This window comes from Convolutriloba macropyga, chromosome 13 (assembly GCF_964194025.1).
Source record: "Convolutriloba macropyga chromosome 13, txConMacr16.3, whole genome shotgun sequence".
Classification (NCBI taxonomy): domain Eukaryota; kingdom Metazoa; phylum Xenacoelomorpha; order Acoela; family Convolutidae; genus Convolutriloba; species Convolutriloba macropyga.
The window spans coordinates 37,742,874-37,759,387 of record NC_134480.1 but is presented as its reverse complement, the minus strand read 5'-3'; the positions used below and the strand labels follow the sequence as shown (position 1 = coordinate 37,759,387).

General features: G+C 35.8%; 1 protein-coding gene across 1 annotated transcript; it reads left to right on the top strand.

Annotated features, from left to right (window-relative positions):
• The first annotated feature begins 5,855 nt into the window (after positions 1-5,855).
• LOC142352273 (dynein axonemal light chain 4-like) lies at positions 5,856-15,114 on the top strand. Its single transcript, XM_075404765.1, has 3 exons — positions 5,856-6,027; positions 10,609-10,784; positions 14,244-15,114. The coding sequence occupies exons 1-3, from the start codon at positions 5,896-5,898 to the stop codon at positions 14,371-14,373; spliced, it is 438 nt and encodes a 145-aa protein (XP_075260880.1). The 5' UTR covers positions 5,856-5,895; the 3' UTR covers positions 14,374-15,114.
• The last annotated feature ends 1,400 nt before the right edge of the window (positions 15,115-16,514 follow it).

Here is a 16,514-nt window from a genome sequence, read left to right as displayed (position 1 = left end):
CCAATTTTGTATTTTACAATATCAGGCGGGAGTAAGTAGACGTACATGAGATCAATACTGATTTGCTTTTCAGTCTGACAAAATAATTATTATTCACACTCCAGGGTCACATTCATTCAAAATACTCAAAAGTCGTAATAGGTCGTACGACCTTATTAGATCTACCTTAGGTATCTGTCATAATTTGGAAAAAATCGCAAATACTCCAGCAGCTGATCAGGTGAAATTTGTATTCAAACCCACAAGATTACTTACAATTTTTTGACAGCAGAGTTTAAAGATAACTAATTTCCGTCAAAATTTAAATGAGAATTGAGTGTTGTCTTGCCGAAGCGCGTATCGAATAGAACGTAAAACTTACAGGTTATGCAATTAACGGTATTGTAAATTTTTAATGGTAGTTAATCATGGAATCAATGGTAGTTAAACATGATCAAAAGGGTTCGATTGATTCTGTGCGCAGGCACAGAAAATTTTCATCCGAATTGAGAAATAATAAGGCGTAAATAATCTGAAATAAAAACAACTCATACCACTTTTTTCTCCAAATTGTGATGAAGAGAGAGCGTGTATCAAAGTTTCAAGGAAGAGATTTTGTCCAAAAAAAAGCGAAGGCCATAAATGCAGTCATAGAAAACCTTAAACCTAATTGACTGAGTCTTGAAGAAGTCACAAATTAGAAGGAATCTTTTTTTATAGCTGCAAGTCTGTTCAATGAACATAGGTATTGTTACTCTCGTTTTTTAAGATGGCTGTGAAATTAGCGGAACAGTTGAAGCACAATGCCGCGCGTGAAAATAAGTCTTTTGGCAACTCTGAAGAACAAAAGTCCGAAACGAGGCGAACGATTGTTTCATTTCAGTCAACTTTCTGAGAGAACGATTAAAAGCACCTAATTTTTTTTACGACTCGATGTTTAATTATCTTTAGTAGTTGTCTTGGCACCGTTTGATTCTCATTGGTTTAATTTTGTTCCAGAAAATGATTTTTTTTAATAAAAAGAGAGAAATAGGTTAACTGTTTTAAAAAATGTATCAAATATATTTTAATAGTTCCGACCCCTATTGAGGGGGGGAGGAACTATATATTCAAATGGGTTTTTTCTTGTTCAGTCAATTTCGACCGATCGAAATATTCATCGCACAGAGTTGTGAGTGGTATCATTAAAAATCCCCTCCAGCGTAGAATATGGAATTAAAAAGATTTTTTTTGAACTTCGTATTTTGCGGGGAATTATCGAGGTTTGAAGTTTTGTGAATAATAGACGGATTTCCATTGTTTTTATTCACATTTTCCGGAATTTCGCCTAAAATTTTGTCAGTTTTGCTAAAAATTAATAAGAATAGTACTGTGAATTATATTTTTAGAGACAGAAAAAGTATTATTGACAATTTTCATTTAATTTTTCTGGCTATAAATATTGGCTAAATTTTTCAAAATTCAGTCTTTTTCATCAAAAATTGCCCGAAATAAGCTTCTTGAGTCCACTTTGATTAAATTTGCTGGAAGTACATACCCCAAAAACAATAGATACAATCTTTGTAAACTACAAAGGCAGCTAGTTTTACTTCCATTTCCATTGAGGGTTGTCTAGAATCAAAATTTTGCCGTTTTTTTGGTAACTTTACTCTATGATAATCAAAAAAGCAGCATTTACTTTTGATCTTTTAACTAACCAATTATCTAGATCTAAAGCATTCGAAAAAATTGAGTGTTCTAAATGGATGGACAGCAATAGGGGGTGTTTTTTTGGTGCAATCTTGGACTGTTATAATCGATAAATAATTCGGATTGTAATCAGTCGGTCTTTTTTTAATAAAAATTGAGCTTTTTTATGTTAATTAAAGAACAGAACAATTCACATCAAAGCTCACTGTTGATAGGTCCCAATGGTTTTCTATACAGTTCCAAGTTATTGTATCTATTTTGTTTAATCGAAAGATTATGGTCGTTTTGACTTTTAAAAATGTTTGCTTTTTAAATAAATAATGGCTTTTTGAACTTTGAAACTATTTTTCTCTTGATTTGGTCAACTTGCAGCTTAGTGTCAGCAACGAAAGAATGCTTACTCATCCTAGTCTTTCCACTGATTTAAATTTTAATCTTTTGTGCGGTTTTACGCGTTAAGTTATGGTTTTCTGGCTTTGATACTAGATGTCACATTTTATTTTATTTTTAGGTATTGGCCAATTTTGCACGTTTTTTCGTTTTTTCACATTATCAGATTATTGACAGTTCACAAATTGCATTATCACCGCTCAAAATAAGGCACAATTGAACATATAAAAGTCTTGAAATGCACATCATAGGGTCTTAACGGCTTCGACACCCCTTTCTCGAAGAGTTTTATTTAATTTTTTACAATCGTCTTCAATTGTCGTTTTGGCTTTGTCTATTTAGTTGTATTAAACTAACTGGATAATGATAGGGTCCCATTGGCATTTTTTCAAGCCCAAGGAGTTTTGACTCTGATTTGAGTAGATAGGTGATGGGTAGATAGGTGATGGCCTTCAGGACTGAAAACAATTGCTTTCAAAAATAAAAATTTTTTAACGTTGTTTAACTTCTCATTTTTGTTCTTTTTGGTTCATTTTTTACCTAGTATCGTTAATTACAGGTCACAAATGACATTATTGTTGCTGAAGGAAGGTGCAAGTGTACAAAATCTAATGTTTTTTAAAGAATTCTTTATGAATTTACTGGTTTCGACACGGGTTTTTCGCAAAAAAAAGTAAACTAATTTTCGATCTTTGTCTTTTTTTAACGTTTTTGTTGTAGACGTAAGACATATTCTAACTAATTAAAGGTGTCAAGCTCTTCTTTTGGAAATAATTGTTTTCGAAAAAAACGTGCTTATTAATTTTGCCCCTTTTTCTCTTTTTGTTTGTTACCTATTCGCCTTAATGAGAAGGCCGATACCACATTTTTAGCGTTCGAGGAAGACTCTATTGAGCATATTTTGAGGGGCCAAATAAGGCTTTACGGCTTCAACAGCGTTTTCTCGCAAGTTTTAATTGATTTTTTTGTCTCTTTTCGTTGTTCTTTTTGTAACCGCATAAAAAATGATTATTTACCGGTTTTAATGCCCTCCTATAGAGGGTTTGTGATCATAAACATATTGGATCTTTTCAATTGCCATCTAATGGTTTTCCTTACTTTAAAATTAATTGATTTTAAAAATATAAGCCATTTTTTTGAATTTTTGCTGTTTTTTGTTCTTTATTGTCTAACTGTTACCGAGCCTTTTTAATGAGTGGTCCCATATCTTTTCTATTAAAATACTGGTTTTTTTTAGTTTCACTTTTAGCCGACACTATTTTGATCTTGTTTGTAAGTTTTTTTTTAAATGGACAAAGTTTTGGATGTAATTAATTTTTGTTATTGTTGTTTGATTTTGTTCGTCTTGACTTGCTTTCTTAATAATGACTGATCTCAAGAATCTAATTCAGCATTTTTTACTCCACTGAGTTATTTGCGTTGGAGGCGATCTTTGTTCATACACATTTTTTTTGAAAACTACTTGACTTTTTGGGGTTTTTTATGTGTTCCTCATTTAGTAGACATTTATGCAAAAATGTGGATGAGCGGGGTCGGAACTTTATGTGCGAACTCTCATTACCGAGCCTTCTTGTTTGATTTAAAACTAGCAATATTGGAGCCAACAGAAATATTTATTGACCCTTCAAATCAAAGCCGAGATAAATCTGTGGGCCAACATATGTCTGCTGTTACTATTCAAACAAAGCGAAAGAAACAGGAACAAAAACTCAACAGTTTTGAATCAAGTAGCTACTGTAATTTCTGTTTTAAGAAAATGCGCTAATGCCACCAAAATCATTATTTCCGCTCGAAAAAACAAATAAGCTAGATTTTTAGTGAATCAATATAATAATTTGCTCAAAGCAGACAAGAATTAAAAATTCAGTTGCAGAATTCGAATTTCAGTTGTGAAAAAGTAAGAATTTTACAAATTTGAATTCAACCTAAATATTTTAAACGATAGCTGGTACTACAGTACTAGTAATTCAAGAGTTCAGGCTAAATATGTCGGCCAACGTATGTATGCGTTTACAGTTCTAACAAAGCGAAAAAAATGAAAAGTTCAACAGTTTCGAAACTACGATTTCTAATGTTTAAAATATTGTTGATGCTCTCAAAAAGATCATCTTCGCTAAAAAAAAACTTTTGCGAGCTAGCCAAACTTTTTTTATGACCCTGTTATTAAAAACAGAGACAAGAGATATTTGCTAAATAAAGTTGATAAAATGAAAATTTTACAGAGTTTCAAATTTTTGGTAATCTTAAAAAAGCTAATATAATAATAGCTATCTTCTGCTAATTTTAAAACGGATTGCTCGGCAACTTAAGTCTGCTTTCAGCGTTCATAGACAAAGAGAAAATGAAATAGAGTTTTTTTCACAGGTTTTTCCTCAGGTTTGGTAAAATTATCAAAGATTGTTACTAATAAGTTTTAAAGTTTGTTCATTCATTCAAGAACCTAATACGCTCATAATATTGCAAATTGATTTTGTGAGCCAGCGGAGACATTTGTGGTCCGTTGAAGTCTAAAGGGACAAAAGATGCAAAACATTTCAGGCAGCCCTCATGAAAAATTTTGTGAAAGAGCTTGGTTTAACCTTTTGAAAAGAATTTTCTGGTATCGATGTGCTATGAAATATTAAATTTGAATTTTTTGGGATTCTTTTTTTGCTGGCTCCTGCAAAACCACCAGAAAAGCAATAAAAAGGTGGAAAACAAGTAATTAGCAGTTTTTTTGGTTTTAAAACTAGCTATACCTTTGCCACAGATACATCCAAAATACCATTTTCTGACCAACATAGTCTTGGCTAGCGTTTTTCGCCTATTAATATAGTTGTTGAAAGGAGAGCATTTTAATATGATATTCAGCAGAAACTCTTAAAGGCGGCTCTATATATCCCTCAGAAAAACTCGGTCAAAGTTGATAAGAGGTGTTCATATAGATAGAAGTTGCAAGCTTTAACTGCATATCAAGAGCTTCGATATGGAGACAATAATATTTCTCTATGATACCTTAAAACATTCGCGATTTGGTCAAAATGAAGGTTAATATTCAATTTCCATGTGTAATGCTTCCAAAAGACATTTTTTCGATATCTTCAGATAACTTTTTTGATGAAGCGTTGATGAGAACTTTGGTTGAAGTCAGTAAAACTTGTGGAACCATCACCATACTGATAGAAATGCATTGCCTGTCATTATTCAATAACACAGCAATTAAGTTCAGGGTCCTGGAGACAAAAATTAAGCTAACATCTTGATGGAAGGTATTAATTTTTCTTTTCCGGACCATCGCTTGAACAATTCTCATGACATTTGAAGTAAACAGCTATTTATTAGTACTTAGTCTTCTACTAATTTAACACCTAGCTACATTAGCTAAATAGGATCTTAAGACTGATTTAAAAAGGAATGTAATAGTTTATCTTACAGAACTTTCCGCGACGCTACAAAGATATATAATAATGATGATAAAATTAATTGAGTTTATCTTGACTACAAAATATATAAATTGAGGAATAACCAGGAGGGCATTCAAATATACTCGAGAACGACAAGCGGAAAGCCTTCTAAGGCCTGTGTGAGGCTGCCCTGTAAAATCATGAAGCATTTAAAGACACTAATACGAAAAATCTTTCATTTGCGGTGTTTTATATTGGGGCTTTTGGTTCAGGGTGAACCCAATGATATCGGAAAGATGTTGGGAATTTATTACACAATTGGGCTCCCAATGGCGTATCGTAAAGTGCAGTGTTACGTTTTGGATTCTTTCCTGTGTCTGCATATCATTCAGTTTATAATTTGTTTTCAGTGATATATGTGCAACTTCGAGCATGGATGATGTAGCATTGCTGTATGAAGATATATTCGACAATGGCCAGTAGAAGCCCATACCATCACCATCATCCACCCGCAGCTGTGAGGAACAAGTCTACCAACTGTTCTGAGGAAGACCTCCAGATCAATAATGAAGACACATCCGTCAAGGTATAAAGCTTCAGGATTTATATTATCTTTGATATTATCTTTGAATGTTTGTGGTTTCTGGCACGGTCGGGGAATATCAAAATTTTCTACTCCTATGCAATCGTTTTCTTCCAATAGAGTGGGTTTCCATATTGTAGTCATTGGGTTTGGGCTGGGATGTGGGATTGGGTTTTTAAAAAAGGACCTCATAATGTTTAACCATATAAATGCTAAATAGTCATTGCATAATTTGTAAGAATTCTAAGATTTCCCATCATATATCATTTGTTACGCGGAGGGATGCGGTGCAGCGTAACTAAAATGAAGTATTTGACCGTAAATTAGGGCGCAGTTCTGAGTAGAATATGTTCAAGAATACACACCTATTGGAAACAACGTTAATTTTGTTGTACATATGAAAGTGTTAACCAAGTAAGCTATTAAAACAGAAACATTGCAAATTCGCTTTTACTGTAAAATTGTGACTTAGCTATAAGATCCAATTCAAACTGTTGTAACTTTTAATGAAGAATCCGCGTGGCCAAATGTCACAAAAAGCAGCGTAATGATGATTACTCGAAAAGCAAGACGAGAAAGATTGTAATGAAAGCATAACAACATCTTAAAACTTGTGGGTTTTCTAAACTGCTCTTTGTCTCCTCGAAAGACATTTCTGCCTGAGAGATCTATAGAATGAGAAGTGTCAGAGTTCTGCAAGCTAACAAAGAATTGCTAAAATTTTGGGTCTCGAAGCTAAGAGAAATGGTTGCAACGATTGAAGGTACCAAAAATTGAACTGGTTGTTCAGAAGGATTCAATAAGAACGTTAAGCTGCTAAAAATTTGAGATACAAAGCTTCTTTGAGGTGAAAAAAGAGAAATGAAACGTTTGTTCACATAAGCAAATATTTTCAGCTGTTTTTCTCGCAGGATCATTTGAGAAAAAGGAGGGCATATATTTCATCAAAATGCAAAATATGTGATCAATTTTTGAGAGATGAATATCACTTTTATGACCATCATAGATAGCATTGCAAAATTAGAGCATCATAGAATCAAAGCAGATTATTTCACCGGCTCAACGCTATCGAATTTTTTAGTATTGTAATCACTTGTCTTCCTCGTTATAAATAAGCGTGATACTGATGCGATTGCTATAGGACCCGTGTTTGAAGGGAAAAGATACCGAAAGCAATGAGAAAATTTACAGCAAATTTCTTTTCTTGACTAATAGCTCTTAACGGAGTTTGTAGCAATTATTGCTGTCGTGCGTCTTCAAAATTTAGTTCAACCGTTTTTGTTTGCAACGATTCTTTTGCTCGCTTGAGTGATTTGGCTGGCCATCAAAAGAACGAAGAAACCCCATGGGCTTCAAGTTTCTGAATAGTTTTGTTTGTTTTTGTGGGCTCTTTGTAGGAAACCCTTTAATAAAATTGCCGAGGAAGCAGAATTTCAGCAGTGCAAAAGCAATTCCAGTCTTTGTAGTCTTGGAACCGCCTTTTTCTTATTAAACCCTTCTGGTTGCTGTCTCACAGAGCTGCAATTCGCAGAAAATTTTGTCGGGAAACCGGCGCTTATCGCCATTTGTAACTGGTACCCTAGTTGCATTTGTGTCATAATAAAAGTAGATTTATTAGTAGTAGTGTGACTGCCTATCCACAACTTGCTTGTGGTGTGGCGACCTTTCTGCATCTACGCCTTGGTGATTGACACGCGGTCACCGGGTTAGGGGGCCAGGAGAGTCACTGTCAACGGGGAAAGGGACAAGGAAGGCAGATTCTGTGCATTGTGGTCGTGTTTGACTGATGGTATTAAGTCCAGCCAGTTGGCTACCTCTACTGGTCTTTCCCACGGGTCAATAGTTTTCAGGTCCGTGGTGTTCTTACTGCATTTGAAAATGTGTTATACGTCATGTGATGCTCCTTCACATCTGGGACAGCGCTTATCAACATTGTTACAGATCCTGCTCAAGTAAGAGTTTAGCAGGGGCATTATCCCATTCTCAGTTTGCTAATCGGATACGTGCAATTGTGGCAGCGTTTGTTCTGCTATTATTGCTGGAGGTGTCTCTCGTTGCTTACTGTTTTTGTTCAACTGAGTATGGACCATGTGTCGGAGGATACTTTTGATAGATGGAACTGTTGGTAAATTGTCTGAGCCTAATGCGTCCCTCGTGCTCCAGTCGATGTTGATTGCTATGCTTGAGCTGGCGAGTTTGATGTCCGGGAGCTTTTACAGGAATCAGTTTTTCTTGTGCTGGACTTTTTGCTGAGTACTGCATCATTAGAGAGCTCTATTTCACTTGCAATATTGGTTCCTCTTGTGTCTTCTGGTAATTTCGAGTGCCATATAGGGATATGAGCATTAAAATCACCGACAATAATGCAGTCATCTAACTCAAGTACTTTACTGATTGATGTCTTGTGTCCTGCATCACAGCTAGACAAGGGTGGTATGTAGGTGTTCACAATTTTGATGTTATTACCATGTGCGTTGAGTTCTATGGCTTGGACTTCTAGGTGTTTGTCTAAAGTCTCAAGTTGAATTGCCTGAAACAGAATTGTGTCCCTAATAATCAAAGCTACCCCTCCACCTTTGCTTTTTTCTTTGGGCCTTTTCTTTTGGATTACGCATTAGCCTGGTGGACTTTTGAGGTTGATTTTTCATTGAGTTGGTCTCCAGGATGGCAGCTATTTGGATGCTATTTTTCTGCATACAGTCTATGATGTTGTCTAGTTTGTTTGTGACCATTACAATTCAGTTGTAGAATGTTGAGGTGTGTGTTGTGAGTGGGGAAACTTTGTCTTTTGTTTTATTCTATTATCTTGCACCCGGAGCAGCGCTTACAGTCGAACTTGTTGTTCCATTGCTCTATTGACTGTAAGTTAGTGCAATTCAGGTGTATTCATCCTCCGCGGCCACAGCAGACGCCATTTTGATTCGAGTTGCTAAGTTCAGAAAGTGCACAAGGCGTTGGGCCGGGGTTGGTTTCAATGCCGCCGAGAATGAGAAGCAGGGCAAATATGTGTTTCCCTGTCATATGCATACTAAGGACTAGAGACTGGGCTTGCACGCTCGTAGTTCTGCGTAGAGGCGTGTATGCTTGAGAAGAGGCTCTAAGGAAACCGTTTACTAAAACTGCTGAGGAAGCAGTTGTTCAGCGGTGTAAAAGCAGTTTTGACTTTTTGTGGTCTTGGAACCGCCTTTTTCTAAACCCTTCTTGTCTTTTGTGGCTGGCCTGCTAATTTCAGTTGACTACAATCAACGCCAACCCGTCGCATGCCGTTGTAGAGCACTTTTCCGTCTGCAGTCGGTTTGTTTTTTACCCTCTGATGCGTCCATCAATGATATTTCAAAAGAGTAATAACTTTGTGTCCAGAAAAGATATATATAAATAAAAAATCCGTCTTCAAAAGTGGTAGCTACCCTTCGAACCCTTCGAAGAAAATTCGAAGCAGATTTTTTAGTGAAGTCGCTATTTTTACATGACGTTTTGAATGTTGGTGACTTTTTTCCCTTGATTTCTCAGTTTTGCGTGATCTAAATTGCTCTCTAATTGACAGTTTTAAGCTGCAGAATTCAACTGGAGACCGTATATTACTAGCCTCGGATATTTTGGTGGTATTTCCAAGTTTGCTCGAAATGCGTTGAAAAGAATTGCACTACTAGCTGTCAATAGAAGTGTCCGAACAACTAGTTTAACAGCAACCTTTAGTCGACTTGTGGATACGGTTTCCGTTGCAGCAACATTTGTGTCCGCCACCATTTTATTCTGTAGAGATGCTCGTCTTTGATAGCAAAAATTAACACGAAAGCTGCCATGAAAGTAGTTTTGTATAACTGCTCTCAGCCTATGGAGGGAGGGGGTGAAGATTGCATGACCTTAATTGAATGAAAGCAGACATTTTGCGCAAACCTTTCTTGTGTCTTATCCAAAATGCGGTGAGCGACAAAATATTTGAAATATCGAGTAACGAAGATGAGTGAAATGAAATATGTCGAGAATGAAAACGGAAAACAAAGTAGAACGATGTTTGGATCCCTAATTATGTAAACTAATCAGAAAATGCTTCTTGGCAGATTGGTCAACTAAAAATTGTATTAATCCAATGAAACTTAACCTTATTTCACTAAACAAAATGAGAGTAATTTTAAGTGCAACCGGGCAAATTTTAAAAGGAGTTAGAAAAAGGTCGCTTACCCGATATAAGCAAATATCGTAGCTTTTTCAAAATGCTGTTTCGGTGCTGTTTGAGATCTCTCCATGTACAGTGGTTATTGTAACAAAAACGGGTTATTTTTTAGGTTGAGAAAATTTGAAAGCAAATTCGTAGTATCCGCAAAATGTGCTCTGAGTGTTGCCGAATGTTCGCAAAACAACTTTGACGCTTCCTAATTTCTCGAAAGATGCGAAATTTGAAAAATATTTGACTTTTGATGGGCTTTCTGATTATACTACTCATTATTCCATACGTTCAAATACAATTGACCAAAATTAACTGAACACAATAGCACTACCTCCCTAGATATAATTCTCATCATGAATGTTGATAGGAACAAATTAACTAACACGAAGTTGGTATTGTGAGTGGAATGTGTTCAGACTGGAGATGGTATCCGGGTGGAGTGTGGGACCTTTGGAGACATCATGGTGCGCAACACAGATATGCCAAATGGAATGTGCAAGGAGACTGTGGAGTTGTTTGCGGAGGCATTCATCCTACACTCTCCATGCAACGAGTCAGTCTCTCGCGTCGTCAAGGAGGCTCTCGACAAACGGTACTATGACGATGCTGAATTTTGATTGGTTGAAAAAGACTTTTGTAAATTTATACAGCACGCATTTATTATCTTGAAATTCACACGAACGATTCTGCTCAGTACAGTTCAGTTGCTTAGAAAAAATACTTGAATAAAAACTTGTAGCAGAAAAAGAGAGTTTTCACCGAACCCGCGCTCCGAATAGCACTTAGCAAAAACTTGCAATTAAAAGCCTTCATTAGAAAGGATATTGCAACGATAACTCTGTCTTCATACAATATAGCACTTGGCACTAGCACCTACATAGCCGCCTCTAAAAAGATAGAAAAGGTATAAGCAAACTAAGAAGAGAGTTATCATAGGTACTAAACTAATCATCATTGACAGTCACTTATTTATCCAATAAGAGCCCAGCTTTTTAGAGCCTTTTCTGTTTAATTGCTCCAAAATTGGCATTAATATAATTTGTGTCTTTTTAATGTAAAGTTTTGGCTTTGTAGTATTGCCTGAGGAATGGTACCTGTTTCAATTAATGTGGAACCAATGTTTGTGATTGTTTTGAGCAAAAACAGGTTTGAGATTTTTCCACTTGTGCCGCCAGTGCGTTATGCATCCCCCCAGCTCTTGCCATTACATAGTAAATCACTATTTAAAAATAAGGCACGTGCGTCGGGGGGACGCAAATAATATGCAATACAATTCAAATTCTTTGAAATGTAAAAAAACCCAAGAGCACCGCAATATAGCTCCGCTCAGCTTACAACTTCGCAGCTATAATAACAAACTTGGGATCTTTTCGGTTTGTGCCCCCCGCCCAATGAGCGGGGGCACAAACGGAAAAGATCCCAAGTTTGTTATTATAGCTGCGAAGCTGTAAGCTGAGCAGAGCTATATTGCGGTGCTCTTGGTTTTTTTACAAATCAAAGAATTTGAATTGTATTGGGGCGCTGTTTTTTTTTTAAGATCTGTTCACACATTTTCATGATTTTTGAAGTCAAATTGGAGTAGTGATTTTGGTCACGCCGAAACAGGAAGTGGAGTGAAAAAGCGAGTGGTTTTGCGGCGTGACAGTTTTCGCTCTAATTTTAAAGTAGAGTGAGAAAACGGTGTTTGAACAAAAATTGGGTTTCTCGCTAGTGGTTTTTTGTTGACATGCGGCATTTTGACATTAATTTTCAGTTTTTTTAAAATTTTTTCTGATTTTTTTAGAAATGGTTTTCACAATTCAGTGCTAGTCCGTTCTAGGTCGGGTGTATTGTTTAGTCGATGAAAATTTGAATTGTACGTCAGTACTTGTCCTGCTATGTTTTTTGTTTCGTCGTCTGACACTCTTTTTTCGTTTTACATTTGTTCACCGAGCAAAGCTGAAAAAGTCAAATTTTCTGCATTACTTCTTCCTCTCACTAACAGCGTTTGCGCGCGTGACGTCATTTCTCACTCTCTCTAGAAAAAATATTGAAGGCATTTGCGTGATTAGATTTGATCATACGTAACTTACCTCACTCATTAAAATGACTTTTGCACTTTAAAACTTAAGTTTAATTTGAATTAGTTTAAGGTCAAAAGAACTCATATGTGCAGTAAAGGTCCCTAATAAAAGGCTTCTGTGGAATGAATTTCAACAAGCTTTATTAATTTATCGCTGAATGTTTTTTGCATAGCTTTTTGAGCGGCGTCGATTTTTTTTTTCAATTTAGATCTGTATTATACGGCACGCAGGTCTTTTCTGTCGCAGCTATTCCGGCAATCTGCCGGCTATGTTCTTGCTTACTGTTAGTTTCGTTTAGACTTGTGTTATAAAATAACGAAAGTCTTCAGTGACAGAAGTTAAAATGCGAAAAGTTGCTATCTACATAGCCAGAAGTTGTTTTCTGTCATTTTCGAACGGGCAAGTTGCGCGTTTAAAGCAAGATCGTGGCTTAACTTATCGAACCGCTATGCAGTTCTCAATAAACGCCCGCAGTTGCTTCATGCATAGACCCGTAACTTAAAGTTATTACTTACGTGAAGCCTATTTCAAAAGGAAACTTAAGAACCGAGATATAAATAAGATATAGTCAGCTATCAGTTTTTTAAGCAATAATTGCACGATTTGAAATTCATGTGGATGGAAAAGTTAGCTCAAATAGAACAGAACGTAATTGCAAACAGGCTTGTGCATGAGGTTCAAGTGAAACAATAATTGAATCACAATTAATTTTACCTTTTTCTATATGCTCATTTTCAACAATGCCAATATATCTGGCTTTGCACTAAGAAAGGAGAATCGAGACCATCTTGAATCGGAAACTTTTTTAACGTTGCAAGAGTTCTCAAAATAATTAGAGTAACTGCATATACAATTTTTTCGAAAAATTAAACAAAAATTCGGCACGGTGGACAGTGCTATCAAAATTAACGATTAAAAATTTTTTTACAACATAACAATCTATTTAAATTTTGAATCTGCTCAAGCCAGTTTTTCAGGAAAACTCGTGGTGTCAGACAAAGTAATTGCAAAATTAGATCGATGGCTTTTACGTTGATTAAAATGTAAAGATGCTCCTGTTTAGTTGAAGAGATAATGTGAAACATGAACAGTACACTGATGCTCTGTTTCCGGAAATATATTTAGACGAACTTGTATCAACTTTGTGTTAAAAGTATCTGTTTGCCGGGTATTACGGTTTGGTAATAACGAAACTCGTTGAGGGTAAATGAAAATATCCCGTTTCAAAATGTTTTCCGGTAGCAATTTGTTTTTAGATAACACCAAAATTCAAATTATACATTTTTATTAATTAATTTTCCTAGGATTAGGCACTTAAAGAAATTGATCGAGAGTGTGTGCCAGTGAGTGACTACCGAAGGATATTCCTTTCCTTAATCTAGTCGGTTGTTGCAAAGTGGCTTTTAAATATCATCTGCCAGGCGGCTTAACAAATTTGCACTTTTGTCTGATGAGGAAAGGACTGTATCTGGTTGACTACAATTTGAATTGATTGCTGAACTTTAAGAGACGACGAAATCATCATTAACTACCGAAAAATCGTTTTCTATTGCATCTCAGCATATTTAAGTGCGTTACTTAAGTAGAATATAAGCAGTAGCCACAAGTCTCAGCCACCTGACACATGTATGTACTGCCTTCTTGCACCCAAGGCAAGCCAGCGGAGGTGGACCTGACGGTCGTCGCCCATGCCGTCATCAAAAATTACAAATTTGACGGATACCTCTGGCTACGCTTTAGCGTACGCTGACGAACGTAAATTAGCTGCCCATGATGCTGATCGTCAAGAAATCGGAACTGTTTCCCTCTTTCCTTTGAAGTCTTTGGATGATTAAATAAACTGATTTCAATATGGTTTATGACTTAGATTTCGATTTGAATAACCGAGCGTATAAAAATCAAATTTTTAATTGCATAACAGAAATATTGGGTTGATAAATATTCCTTGTGCAAATAAATCTAAATTTCAACAATTGGGATTGTTTTAGATTCGGCTCCTCCTGGCACGTGGTAATTGGCGAAGACTTTGGATTGGAGATATCACATGAAATGAGCCACATGCTTTACGCATTCTTCAAACAGGGAACCCTGGGAGCCTGCGCCTGGAAGTGTCCATAAGTTTATTCTAAATGACGATTAGCGACCATTTTTTGCTTCAATTGCAACATCCACAACTTGGGGTATGAACTTATTGGCTACCGACTTCTGAAACCTGTCTTCCGAACTCGCCTTTTTGGAACATTTTATGCAACTAATTGTTATATCCCGGGTTATTGTCTTATATGCGAACGAATTTATTAACATGCGTGCTTTCCCGAAATGTGCTTTACAATTGTCATCAGATTAAATATGTGCCTCGACGTCAGCTCCTGGACTTTATCAACCTACTGTCAATCTTTTCTCGGCCTTAAAATATTGCGATTAGTCAATGTGTCTTCAAGTGGAATCAAGTGATTAATAGTACGATTTTGGGACGTATTATTGCCTATCTCATGCTACCTGCATTGCCTCGGACCGTGTTGTCAACGAAGGGAAACGGCATCATTGGTTCCTGTAAATTTGCATGGTTTGGCACGTTTCTTGGCTTTGTGTTTAAAGAGTCTAGTTAACCAATCAGAGATGAAATGTGGCTAAAGCTTGAGGGTTATAACGAAGGCTCGGGTACATTTAAGTACCAAGATGAATTTGATAAATGTGTGCGTGTGTGTGAGCACGATAACTGTCGCATACTAATGTTTGATAAACTAGTTTGTAGCGAAGCTTTGGTTTAGGTCCAAACTTCGATCACTATTTTAGTAGCGTATTTATTCGAAAATATAATTTTCAATTTGATTCAGAAATTTACTATGTTGCCTAGAATTCTTTTTCTAAGGTATTAAGTTGTAGCTGAATGACTCTAAAGGCTGCTTCTTGTGGTTCTCGGGTAATTTTCTTGGAAGCATATGCTTTGCCTAAAATAGCCACCGATCATTTTTGCTTTATAAATCTTAATTTAATTTGTGCTCAGACTACGTATGTTATAACTATCAGCTCTAAAAATTTTAGTAATTGTTGTGACATTTATATCTAGCTAGATAGGGGGTAGATCAATTTTTATTCATCAGTGAATGATTGAGTTTTCACCAGATTTAATAAAATCAACTTTATTTTAAAACGGCTCTGTTTAAACTCTTAACAGATTACATCTGTGCCGGAGACAGGTGAAATATAAACTAACCGGTAATATCGAACAATTTAAATGATAATGATTTAATTTTAACAAAGAGGCGCGGTAATGTACGTTTGCACATAATGTTCCGACCCTGCTCATCTACATTTTTCACTTAATTGTCTACCAAATGAGAAAGAGATTTAAAAAATTAACATATCATTCAACAAACAACTAAATGAATAAAACAATCTACCTTAGAAGGCCGGTGAGACTTGTCATTAATGTGACTCCCAGAAAAGACGGCGATAAAAAGTCAAATAATTACAAATTTTAATTACGACCAAAACTCCTTGTCCATTTTTTTTAAAAACAATAACCAAATCAAAATGGCATCAGATAAAACCTATATAAAAAATTAACCTGTACTTCATTAGAAAACGAATATGGGACTTTTCCTCAATGCGACTTGGTAACAAGTCGACAAGAAAAAAGCAAAAGGGCAAAGTTTAGAAACAAATGTTGCTGCTTTTAGAAGAATTAATGTCAAACTCAGTAAAAACTTTATGTATCAACTGAACTCATTGAGAGACTAATTTGTACCTCCATAAAAAGTTATTAAGACCTTCCATTATCTAGGATGTGTCATACGGCTACAAAATGAACGACAAATACAGGCAAAACAAAATTCAAAATTTGCACGAAACCGGTTTCCCTGCCAATTAAACATTAAGTTGTGCACTGAGAACATTAAAAAACACTGATTGCGTTTTTTTTTTTCAAAGGGCAACAAGACCGCCAATTATTGCTATACTGTGAAAAGAAATCAGAAACCTGAAAAAAATGGCCAGAGATGCGAAAATCACGAATATTTTTTTGAAACTGGGTAGATAAGGGTTGTGGCTTGTCTAAAGAGATTCTAAGGTACAATTAAACAGAAACAAGATTGACAAAGCTTAAAAATCCATTGTCTTGTTTTAAAAACAAATGTTCTCAAGGTTCATAAAAAACATAAGTTTTCGCTAGAAGGAACAGACAGTTTTTCTTTCAACTTCTTGGAAAACTAATTGCGCCTGTTATGAGAGACTGAGTCAAAGGACTCTAAAATAAC